This window comes from Polychytrium aggregatum, assembly GCF_025602895.1.
Source record: "Polychytrium aggregatum strain JEL109 chromosome Unknown BJ171scaffold_111, whole genome shotgun sequence".
Classification (NCBI taxonomy): Eukaryota; Fungi; Chytridiomycota; class Chytridiomycetes; order Polychytriales; genus Polychytrium; species Polychytrium aggregatum.
Genome location: NW_026516313.1, coordinates 24,774 through 35,508, shown reverse-complemented (window position 1 = coordinate 35,508; position 10,735 = coordinate 24,774). Strand labels below are relative to the sequence as shown.

At 51.4% G+C, this 10,735-nt stretch overlaps 3 protein-coding genes and 3 non-coding genes across 6 annotated transcripts; 4 read left to right on the top strand and 2 right to left on the bottom strand.

The window, feature by feature from the left end:
* Window positions 1–486: 486 nt before the first annotated feature.
* BJ171DRAFT_t341 lies at window positions 487–559 on the top strand. Its single transcript has one exon. It is a non-coding gene; the product is annotated as a tRNA-Ala (tRNA).
* An 8-nt stretch (window positions 560–567) lies between these two features.
* On the top strand, window positions 568–640 carry BJ171DRAFT_t342. Its single transcript has one exon. It is a non-coding gene; the product is annotated as a tRNA-Lys (tRNA).
* Window positions 641–644: 4 nt separating this feature from the next.
* BJ171DRAFT_t343 lies at window positions 645–718 on the top strand. Its single transcript has one exon. It is a non-coding gene; the product is annotated as a tRNA-Asn (tRNA).
* Window positions 719–1,189: 471 nt separating this feature from the next.
* Window positions 1,190–3,699, bottom strand: BJ171DRAFT_33443 (uncharacterized protein). Its single transcript, XM_053107142.1, has 7 exons — window positions 3,240–3,699; window positions 2,903–3,098; window positions 2,637–2,752; window positions 2,370–2,537; window positions 2,128–2,238; window positions 1,878–2,006; window positions 1,190–1,784 (listed from the first exon to the last, which is right to left on the bottom strand). The coding sequence occupies exons 1-7, from the start codon at window positions 3,651–3,653 to the stop codon at window positions 1,386–1,388; spliced, it is 1,533 nt and encodes a 510-aa protein (XP_052961884.1). The 5' UTR covers window positions 3,654–3,699; the 3' UTR covers window positions 1,190–1,385.
* Window positions 3,700–6,293: 2,594 nt separating this feature from the next.
* On the top strand, window positions 6,294–7,367 carry BJ171DRAFT_33426 (uncharacterized protein). Its single transcript, XM_053107141.1, has one exon. The coding sequence runs from the start codon at window positions 6,517–6,519 to the stop codon at window positions 7,267–7,269; it is 753 nt and encodes a 250-aa protein (XP_052961883.1). The 5' UTR covers window positions 6,294–6,516; the 3' UTR covers window positions 7,270–7,367.
* Window positions 7,368–9,181: 1,814 nt separating this feature from the next.
* On the bottom strand, window positions 9,182–10,262 carry BJ171DRAFT_611684 (HDEL sequence binding protein; the record flags this gene model as incomplete). The annotated part of the gene is made up of 3 exons (XM_053115284.1): window positions 9,182–9,412; window positions 9,563–9,813; window positions 9,984–10,262. Coding segments are annotated over 3 exons (567 nt in total), but the record flags the coding sequence as incomplete, so codon positions are not given.
* Window positions 10,263–10,735: the final 473 nt, after the last annotated feature.

Genomic DNA, 10,735 nt, shown 5'->3' with positions numbered 1-10,735 from the left:
AGCGTCGGAGATACCATCTCCTACAGACGGTAAGTGATCTCGTCGAAGGTGAGTGACATGTAGTCGGCCTCACAGGCTTCGCCCCTTTCTTCCTTGGCTGCAATTTCGATGGCCCAGTTCTTCTCGGCCTCGACATCGGGAGGGTTGGGGTACATTTCGGAGTCTCCGTAGAGCTCCTCGATCGTTGTTTCGATCGGCTTCTGGCCACTGGGGACTATGGGCTGGGAGACTTCTTGGCCATCGCCTCTGCGTTTCTTGGGCGTGGGCTGATCCGTGAGATCGATTGTTTCGGGCTGAGTTTGGGCCTCAGGGGTGCTCTGGAGGGTCCAGGGACACTGTCATGGACGTCTACGGCCATTTCGGGGGCAGGCGAGTCGTCGGGGGGCATGGTTGATACCGGGTTGGTTTTGTTGGTAGGCAATGGGAGGGCAGTAATTCAAAAGGTGCGTCCGCGGAACACTCGATAACGAGATCGGGGCAAACCTGGGGGAATTAGCTCAGATGGTAGAGCGCTCGCTTAGCATGCGAGAGGCACGGGGATCGATACCCCGATTCTCCACTTTCACTGCCCGGCTAGCTCAATCGGTAGAGCGTGAGACTCTTAATCTCAAGGTTGTGGGTTCGACCCCCACGTTGGGCGATTGGCTCCTATGGCGCAATTGGCTAGCGCGTTCGGCTGTTAACCGGAAGGTTGGTGGTTCGAGCCCACCTAGGAGCGTATTTTTGCTGACCCGTCCAGTGGGAACATTAGCCCTCTTTCCCCTCTCTCCTCATTTTTTCTTCATTCGTGGCTCAAATTTCGAATCTTTTATTTTATTTTATTTTTATTCTCCTGGGTCGTGTTGTTTGGTATGGTGCCGCTCCTGGGAAAAATAATGCTCTCTGCTTCCTCGTTCGATATTCCGTGGCTGACTTCCCCGCCACTCCTTCGATAGCCAAGAATAAATTCGTCTCCCCCTCCCGGCTTCTGGGCTATCAAGGCCTTGGCGCCATACCTTGCTTACACATCGTCTCGTCATCGTATCCAGTCGCACCCATCCGGACCATAGCAGTATCCCACCGACTGTCCTTATACGAGAATCAACATAGAATACCACTTTTATCCGTACTTACTCTTCCTTTATCATTTGAAATGATATGTTTCTCTTTCCTCCGCTATCGACTGTTCGATGCACGTGCTACTGTACCCATCACTCTCTCCACGATTGGTTTGCTCGAGCTGTGCTCCCCTGCATGTACCATGTTGGCGGTGTGTCTCCAAAGTTTGCTCTGGAAACGAGGCTGACCTGCTCTTCAACATCGAAACGTGACCAAATGTGACAGCCTCCACTTGTTCGAGTAGCTTTGATCGAGTGTTCTGACTTTTATTTATATTGATCGAAACTTCATTCGCTTATCTCGCCTTCCTCCTCCTCCGAAATTTCTCCCTCCTCTTCGTCCTGGCGATTTGATCGTTCTCCATCAATCGTCGCAGGTCGCCCACCAGATCGCTCACCAGCATCTGGAATTGCTTGTGTTTGTTCTTCCATTATCTCCAATAGCCCATCATCGTCTGGAGCGCATTCATATTCGGTATCATCGATATGGATATTTGTTTCGTTCTTACTCGACGTTTGATCGAGCTCCATATCTGTTGGATCCAGCTTCATCCCTTCTTCTGGGCCGTGAATTCCGTATCCATGAACACTTCCATTCACCAGCAATGCTAGAACCATTTGGTCACGGTCATTTGCCACAGTTTGTAATTGCAGAACCCAATCGCCGGTCGGAATTGTGTAATGAACCTAATGAAATAATTGATCACTTCTCAGCTGAGGGATCCAATCTTCATGAAGCTCCAAATCGGATTGTCTCTGATTATTGTCGCAGCAGTATACCTGACACTGGTGATATAGCCTTATCTCTTCAAAGTTTCCACCAACTGCCAGATAGTCAAATTTTGATCCGGGAGCGGGAACGGCTTGGATGGCAGTGATGCTCTCATCGACTTGATTGTACAAGTAAATCTGGGGATGTGATAATGGCACGGGAGCGTTAATATAGGACTCACCATTCATTAATCTCATGCCTCAACTGCCCTCGTCGATATCCCGACTATTCATCATGGATTGCTGCGAATTGTCGAACCTCGTTTTTTTCAAGAATATAGATGGCACCGTCCTCGCCAGCCATCATCACTTGCGGCCATTGTTGCGACGATTCGCTCGTGTCCGATGATGCGAACCGCCCCTTCGTCAACTGCGAAGATCGACATGGGGGAGGGCGAAGTTGGTCGATAATACTACAGCCCACCCTGTCCCCGGACATAAATCATCCGTTGTTGCTCATGACAATCTCTGAGAAGCTCTGAAATAGTTCCGTCAGCATACCGAAACGATTGGACTCGGTAGTGCCTTGGAGAGTACGCGGTTTCCTTCGACATAAAAGTGGAGAAATGGTGAACCATCGCAGAGCAGTATAAAGCTCGTCGAGGTATCGCCAGAGTCTGGCAGATCGATGGGCATAAGACATCGGATCGATGGAGAGAAGATGGGTTCCTATAGACGAAATGCCGAGTCAATACGGACAGCTGGTCTCTGCGATCGGAACCAGCTTTCAATTCATGATTTCAGAAGTGGCTGCCGTTGCCGACATACATCCTCATCCAGAACAGAAAATAATCCGCCTGCTTGGCATCTCCAGAGGATTTGGAAGGCATCGAAGGCCACCATCGCTCCACGAGCATCGCCAGCTAAAAGATAGGGATGACCCGCTAATATAATATGTAACAGGAGCGCTGTTTTAGTTCGTAATACCATATCTGGCCACCATTTCTTGTCCTGGTTGAAGTTCTCTTGGATATTTTCCTCTGCGTAACAACCCAGTCTCCCGCTACCACCGACTATTCAACATATAAACATACCCATATTAATGTTGGTGGTGATTGTGGTGATGGCAGAGCCCAGGCTTAGTTTGGAGGATATCTGGCTCTTGGAAATCAGCGTTATTGTTCCGTCTGCGTGGCCGGTGGCCATGGTCAAGGAGCTGTGGGGGAACACTTGGCAAAAGGATGCACAGGTGATGGTGCAGCCCTTTGTCTCAAATTGGGAATCCGTTTTCTGTTGATCGATCATCCCGAGTCTAGTTAGGCACGGCTGGATGGGGTTTGGCATCGAAAGCCAGGTATCGAAAGCCATGCTCCGACATCGGCAGCGATCACATTTGGACTTGTATGGATCGAACAAGCACGAACGACTCACCCCAGTTGAAATGTTACAGCTAATCAGCCGCCCATGCTCATTCCCAACCGTAAATGCTGCAAGCCCATGTTTTTTATGGAAGGTTGTCGGCCGGGGTTTGCTCTGTATCCCGCCTGGAATGAGGATCGTTGTGTGTTCATCAAACGATTGATGCCATTTTGGCACAATCCTAAGCATTGTCTTGATCAATTGTTGGTCAGCAGAGGCTTTCGGCCGAAATGGCTTGGGCCTCCAGGACTTTCGCCGATCGAATGTCTGCCATCGCGGCTGTTCTGATGATATTTGCGCAAGACCAGAGAAGATCTGTGGTTGGTCGAGTGGCATTTGGGACCCGACAATTTCGGCTTCACGGGGATTGTATTGGACCTCGAGTTTGAGTTTCTTGATGGCCAGGCCATCGGGAGCTGGATCCATCCTCCGTGCGGGAGATGTCGGGCGAGAGGCGGCTTGGTCTCGCTGGAGCTCCAGCGAAGGGAAGGCCGGCCCAGGAACGCCGTTGCCCTTTCCCTCTCGCTTTCCAACGCGCACGTGACTTTAGGCATCACTCTGGCCCAGGGCTTGCTGGCACGTCCGCTCTCTGGGATGGCTAACATCATGGCGACTGGTCAAAGGCCATTCAGCACATGCTGGATAGAGCGCAGTCGATTGCCACAGAGATCGAGTTGCTGGAAGCGCCGTCGTTTGCTCAGGTGCAGGTCCGACCAGGCATCAGGCTCTAGTGGGCAAGCCATGCGATTGTTTCCCGTCCTGGTTGGCAATCTCTTTGATTTCGTTGGTTTGGGAAGCACGGTCGTGAATACACTCGGTCGATCTCATGTGTCGATGTGGGAGTGTGGTGCATCCAGTTGATGTGGGAGTGCGATGCATTCACTCGATGTGGGAGTGCGATGCATTCACTCGATGTGGGAGTGCGATGCATTCACTCGACCCTCTGGATAACTCCATGGTGTATCGATATCAAGATACTCGGCCTTCCCGAGCCGCTCGGCTTCCCAGCACTGTGAGCACACCTGGAGATCGGGTCGCTTGAATAGCCGTCGCCGGGCCAGGCTGGAGTGCAGCTGTTTGTCCAGCATGTCTCCATCGAGTACATGGCGAATGTATTGCAGGAAGGAAGCCACCCCGGGGATCTTGGGACTTGGTGTGGCGCTCATCCATTGCTGCAGACCAAGTATCTTGTGGGTGCTCTGGATCCACTTGGTCGCCTGGGTGGCCTTTGGCTTGCGGTGAACCATCTGTGCGAGACAGTGTCCCTGATTCAGATCCAGAAACACATCACAGAATGGTCATGGCCAGCGCGATGTGTTGAGGCAACAACGTATTTGTTCAACGACCAAAATCCGGGGTGTCCCGTTTTTTTATTGTATTGGCTATAAATCAGCCAGTTCTCTAAACTTCCATGTTTTCTTGTAGGTGATGCAATAATGAAGCCTGACTTGAAAAGTCCGTCAGCCTGTGTGCCAACCGATCATGCGATACTCTGGGCTCCAAAGGCTATGTTGAGTGTCGGAATGCCTGCAGCTTATATATTACTTCTTACACCGAGACAGCATCCCCCGTTTGTTTTTTTTTTCAGCTGTCCTGTCGTCCGTTTTGCCTCGCCACAGTCAATCTCTGGTCTGGATTCCAGCTCCAGGCTGTCGCTTCGAGATCTTTTGGCTTCGCGCCAAAACCAAATGGCGCCGAGTTTGCTGACCGGCGCCACTTCCCTCCAAAAGCCACTCTAATGCTTTCACAAATTTGAGAAAGCTCGGATCAACATCTTGCTTTTATGGGTCCGAGATCAACGGACAGTTTGGCTGAATCTCAGCAACGAGAGAAGCTCAAGCTTTGTATCTCGCGCTTGGGAGGAGGTTGCTTCCCTTTTCTTCCCCGCTTGGTGCCAGCTTATCCAATATCATGTTCCATTGGTATGATTTCAAGTTTCCTAGATCTGCCAGATCTCGCGCCGCCTCATTTCGATTTGTTGCCGCTGCGCTGAGTCTATGGGTCTTGGCAGTGGCAACGTACGCCCTCTACAATACCCAATATGAATCGACTGTTCACACGAACCCTATCCGAGATTCCCTTGCTACGCTTGAGGAAATCGATATTCCTTCTAAATTCAGCGGGGCTTCACAGCCAAAACAAGAAACTCCACTCGATGTCGCATCTCCTCCCCATGAGCATTTCTCCTCAAGAACCAGGCCTTCCAAGTACAACAAGGTGCCAACAAAGTACCTGGATCCTATTTTCAAAGAGCCACTGGAAGCACCTTTCCGCGACTCACAGTCCCCCCCTGTAAAACCCCTCGAAAACAAGCAGGCGTCCCTTGATACCGTCGAAAAAATGGACAGCAATAATCAAAGGGAAGCCACTGATGTACGCCTTGAAAGAAACCACCATCATGGCGTGCTCGATCCCTTGAGTGCCTCGCAAATGGGCCCACGGGTCAAATCCGACCGTGGTCTGAGAAGGACTCGAAAGGAGGAGCAATATCGAGATGCCCAAGGTGATAAAGCCCCATATATCCACAACCCTGGTGGGAATAGCCTGGAGACCGCGCAGGAATTTCGTACCAAAAACGCGAGACAGATTCAATGGCCCGGAGATATGGATAAACAAAGTGGCCCGAAAGTGTCAGACCATCGGCATGGTTCAAAGTCCCCGTCCCCGTCACCGTCCACAGCCTCTCGTCACAGCCAGCGCGGCGCGCAGATATCGAGAAAAGTCCCTCCAATCCACAATATCAAGGGTGCTGCCGAATACAGGGGCACTTGGGATGGAGGCAGTGTTGCCGCAAGAAAAACCCCTCAAGCCGACCAAGGCATCGACTCGAGCAAATTAGTTGACCAGCATAAAGCCCGCGGCGAAGGCATCTCGATTGTTTCATCAGATAGCACCCGCCGGAACGTGATCGGCCTCAAGGACAAGCAGGAGCCCGTGAACACTTTTGATCATAAAATACACGATGAATCCGAGTGGCTCCGACGCAATGTCGCCATGAATATCGACCAGATACTTCGTATCAGCGATCGCGAAGTCGGAACTAGGACTACTCCTTTCTTTGACGAACGACTTTCGGAGAGGATCCGCACTCTTTCAAGGGTCCCGTTAATAGGCTTTGAAATGTGCTCGATGCTCGAAGGCTCTGAGTTTGACAGCCTTGTTGGTCTTGGTATGCAAATCTGCACGCTTGATCGATTTTGGTGCGGGTCTTCTGGATGATTTGGTCAATGTTGCTTACAGAGGCTGCTGCATGAACGGTCCTTGATTAGTGCCGCTCGCCGGAAGTATCATGGAAACGAACATGGTTCCACAGGCGTATAGCCGAATGATTGATATGCTGGCGGCCAAAGTCCGCGATAACATTCATTCTTGGGCACCAAAAAACAAGCGATTTCGTCCCGAGTCTGTCGATCGATTTGCGTGTCTCATGGCTGCACTCGGTAGCAATGAGTATGCGCTAATAGCAGATTCGACCTGGCTCAAAACAATTCGACCCCAAGTCTATTTTCCAGAGCTTCCCGTTTCCCCGAGTAACCCTGAAAAGGCCTTTGTGGAGGAAGTTTTGACCCCGCAAGACTTTGATATGGATGACTCGTTGGGCAGCCCCACGGTAGCCGAACCCACTAAGGTGCAACTTCCGCCCCTCAAACATTACAAGTTGGCGTATTTTCTCATGATGCATGAGGGAATCGAGAACGTCAAGCTGGTCCTTCGCGCCATATACGATCCAGAAGCCATTGTGCTGATCCATGTGGACAGCCACCGACCAAAGATCCACAAAGAAATCACCGAATACGTCTGCGCAACATACAGACAGCACATTTATGTGATGCGACGATCGCTGCCTCTCGCCTGGGGAGGAAGTGGCATCGTCTTTGCCCAGATCGCTGGCTTTTTCAATCTCCACGATTTGGCAAGGTGGGACTACGTAATCAATCTCAGTGGCTACGACTACCCTCTCATGTCGACTTCAACCATACACGATATTTTGGAGGTAACGGGTTCACGGCTCTGGGCAAATTGCCGTTGCAGAAGACCGTAATATAAAGTTGCGCCGATGGAAGCGATGCACAGGTAGACTTGGATCAGCCTTTAACATTGATCTGGCTCACGAAGCTCACTCACGCGGCAAGGCCTTTATCCACTCAATGATTTTCCAGAAAGACCCAGGGAAGATCCACATGGAGTATTGGGAAGACCGCGATACAGCCCTGCGGCTCGAGCACCCAAACTTTCTACTTGAAGACGAAGCTAAGATTGCATCAATGCCCGAAGCCCCGTTCCGCAAGTTTCAGTTCTCAAAGGAGTTTGTTCCGTACAAGCATCATCAATGGATGGTGCTTCCACGAGCTTTCATTTCGCACATACGGAGCAATCAGAACGCTTTCAAATTGTTGGCTTGGATAGAGCATGCGTAGGTGTCCATCAACCGGCTCATGGCCTTTTCGCTCTCCTGGTTGGCAAGCACAGCATCAAGGAGCATCCTGCTGTTGAACCTACGATTGCCCGCTCTTAACATGGATTCGTGTCAATTAATAGCTGGATTCCGGACGAAAGCTACTTTGCGACTGTGGCTCTGGCAAGGGGCCAACCATGGAGCGATCGCATTGTTCGAGGCTGCCGTCGCTTCATGTACTTCAAGCCTCAAAGCTATCATCCGGAATGGATAACGATGAAAGACAGCGAATCTCTTGGTCGAGGGGATTTTTTTGCTCGCAAAATCAATGCGACTAAAGAGGTGGATTTAATTGAGTGGCTGGATCGACGCCGCGGATCACAATAGGATACTTTGGTAGTAGAATCGCCATTAGGATTTGAGTCGTCTTGTTAAATTGTCGTTCGGGTATGCACACAATGCACACAATGCACACAATGCACACAATGCACACAATGCACATCATCCCATCACCACCTATCGCACCTTGCGGGCCTCACACCAGCACTCGGCGATGCTCTGATCTGATTCCCAAGAGCATCCTCCATCTTTGGCGTGAGTTCCTTTGGCGGGTCAGGTGTGGTCTCCAAGGTGGGTGTGCGTGGCCACCGCAGCGGATCCGAAGGCGACCGACGCCGGCGAGGCATATCCCTTTCGGTGAGGGATATGGTCACCAACGACAATGAATGAGCTGGGGGCTTGAAAGGCGAGTCTTCTGCACCCAGCAGGGCGCCTTTGCCCATCCCATTTGCAGATACCGTATATAGCAAGGCGGACAGCACATCCGGATGTGGGGGGAGAGGAGAGTGACGGGCTGATGCCGATGATCATTCCACCAGGGTCAAAATCGACCAACAAGCGGCACTAGATATATCCATTGCATGAAACGGTGATGCAGCACTCGGATTGCTGCTCCCGCGATTAAAATGGCTGTGATGCTCTTGGCGCAGCGTGTTAGGAGCGTCCTCAGCCAAGCGAAAACCGCTTGATCAAACACCCCAGAAACTTGCCGGCCGTGTGATTTCTGGAGACCGGCAAGCCCGCGGTCGGGCGATGTCTTTTGTATTCGCCGCCCTGGATCACGCAGTGGCTTAGATTTCATTTCGCCTGCTTCTCGCTGGAAGTGCTCCCACCGGTCTCGCTGGGCCCCTCGCCGAAATGATCTCGTGCGCAGCACAACCAACCCGCCAGGCGCCGAAAGACCCTTGACAAGGCACCCCGATCGCCGAGGACTACATTCGAAGCTTGGATGTATGGCATGGGGACGGCATTGCGCCCGAAGCAGCGATGTCAGCGATCACCGCACAATCAACAGTCGCCAAGGGGAAGGCCTCATTCAACACCGCACACGAGCCCTAAATTGGGGTTGGTGTCCTGGATGTATCCTCTCCTTTGGAAGAAGACCAACAGGATCGTTCCTTGGTGCTGGACAAAGCAGTGTGCCGCAGAGCATTGCCTCAATAGCGAATCGCTGCTCTTTCATTCGCTTTGATCGCAGTTAGGACAGTCCAGATCTCGATAAAGAGCAGAGCATCGCCTATTTCAAAGATATGAATGCATTCAAGCATAAGGAACTCTGGCAACAGAAACGGTAAGCAGCCGCTGCGCCGTTGCTAACGGGTGAAGTAAGGGGGAAAATCGTCTTGGAGGCAAGCGGACCAAACCCAAGAAGATCAGCGGTCTGTAGCTGACAACTGAAGATAACTGTTGACTCTAGGCTGGGAGCTGGAACTTTCTTCCTCGGAGGACCCTATTAGTAACAAGCGCATTGATTCAGAAGGACAGTCAGCTAGTCATAAAAAGTACAAGCCGTTGGCGACCCTGGATAGTGGAGTCACAGGGGATAAATGCTGCGGATGGCATGGACGCTGCGGGCTTTCCGCGCGCAACGGAATCATACCTGGTAACATAGACATAGAAAAAGTCCCCGTACAGTCCTGTCTGAACGAGACCGGCAATGACCACAATCCATTCGACGTGATTTTCGGCAAAATAGCGATAGATCCAGTTCAGAAGATAGAGAGCGCGATAGCCTCCAAGAGCGAACAGGTAGTGAGTCGTGATGGTTTCGGCCTCCCCGGTGCGAGTTAGCTGGAAGAGTTGAGGAAGGATTGCAACGGCTTCCAGATAGACAGAGAATGCCCACAGAATCTAAGGGGCAACCACGACACAAATCCGAGTCAACAACAGGGTGTCGAAATGTTCAGTGGCCATCACTACCCGAGGCAGTGGATGAGGATGAGGATGCGTTCGAAGGCCGATCGATCCACACAAAAGCAATCCACGCAGAAAGATGCCCAAAGCCACATCTGCCGAGGTACCTCCACTGGGACAAATTCGTAGTTGAAAAGGATCGCCAAGAGGACACATGGGCCGAGCAGGTATTCAATGCGCAGAGTGTCGAGGTTGGGATCCCAAGTGGCCTTGAACTGAACTTTCATGAGATACAAGATATAAAACGACGAACCAATGAAGAAAATCTTCATGAGAGTGTTATAAATCGACACAAAGCGGATGAAGAGGTCCAGGTAGCGAGTGCAAAAGACGATGGCGTATAGAAGTTGCGTCTTGAAAGAGATGCCTGGGAAGAGTAACAAGTTAGTCCGCTTTCCACACCACTGCTACTGATCATCCCGGTTGGTCTATTTCATCGATCGCTAATTTCTGCTCGCCCAACCAGCAACACATATGCATCGATCTCTGCTAAGAAACAGCCTGCTGCCGCAATGGGAGGCAAGGCGCCGTTCAAGGATCATATCTCTGTGAACGCGATCGCCGCGATTCCCTCACAGATCGTGGTTGTATGCGATGGGCTTCTCCATCCCATGTTCCCGGATGCCATTCATAGGACAAGTGGCTGCTGATCAACTCGTTTGGGCTGTTATATGCTCGAGCGTTCACCTACCGGCGGCTGATCGAGTCTTGATAATCTTGAGAAGGAGGATGAAAATGGAAGCAAGATGGAGGAGATCCGCCACCAGTCGAAAGATGTTCATCATGGCGAATATGAATGGGTCTGCGATGACCGCGAGAGAAGGAGGGAAGGAGGAAAGGAGGGGGTTTGGCATGAGCG

What these genes read in the sequence shown, in the direction of transcription:
- BJ171DRAFT_33443 (XM_053107142.1), bottom strand. Translation starts at nt 3,653, where the DNA reads ATGGATCCAGCTCCCGATGGCCTGGCCATCAAGAAACTCAAACTCGAG. An exon ending in GCTGTAACATTTCAACTGGG is followed by an intron (nt 3,099 to 3,239) that starts GTGAGTCGTTCG and finishes ATCGATCAACAG; the next exon opens with AAAACGGATTCCCAATTTGA. An exon ending in TTTCTGTTCTGGATGAGGAT is followed by an intron (nt 2,538 to 2,636) that starts GTATGTCGGCAA and finishes TTTCGTCTATAG; the next exon opens with GAACCCATCTTCTCTCCATC.
- BJ171DRAFT_33426 (XM_053107141.1), top strand. Translation starts at nt 6,517, where the DNA reads ATGGAAACGAACATGGTTCCACAGGCGTATAGCCGAATGATTGATATG.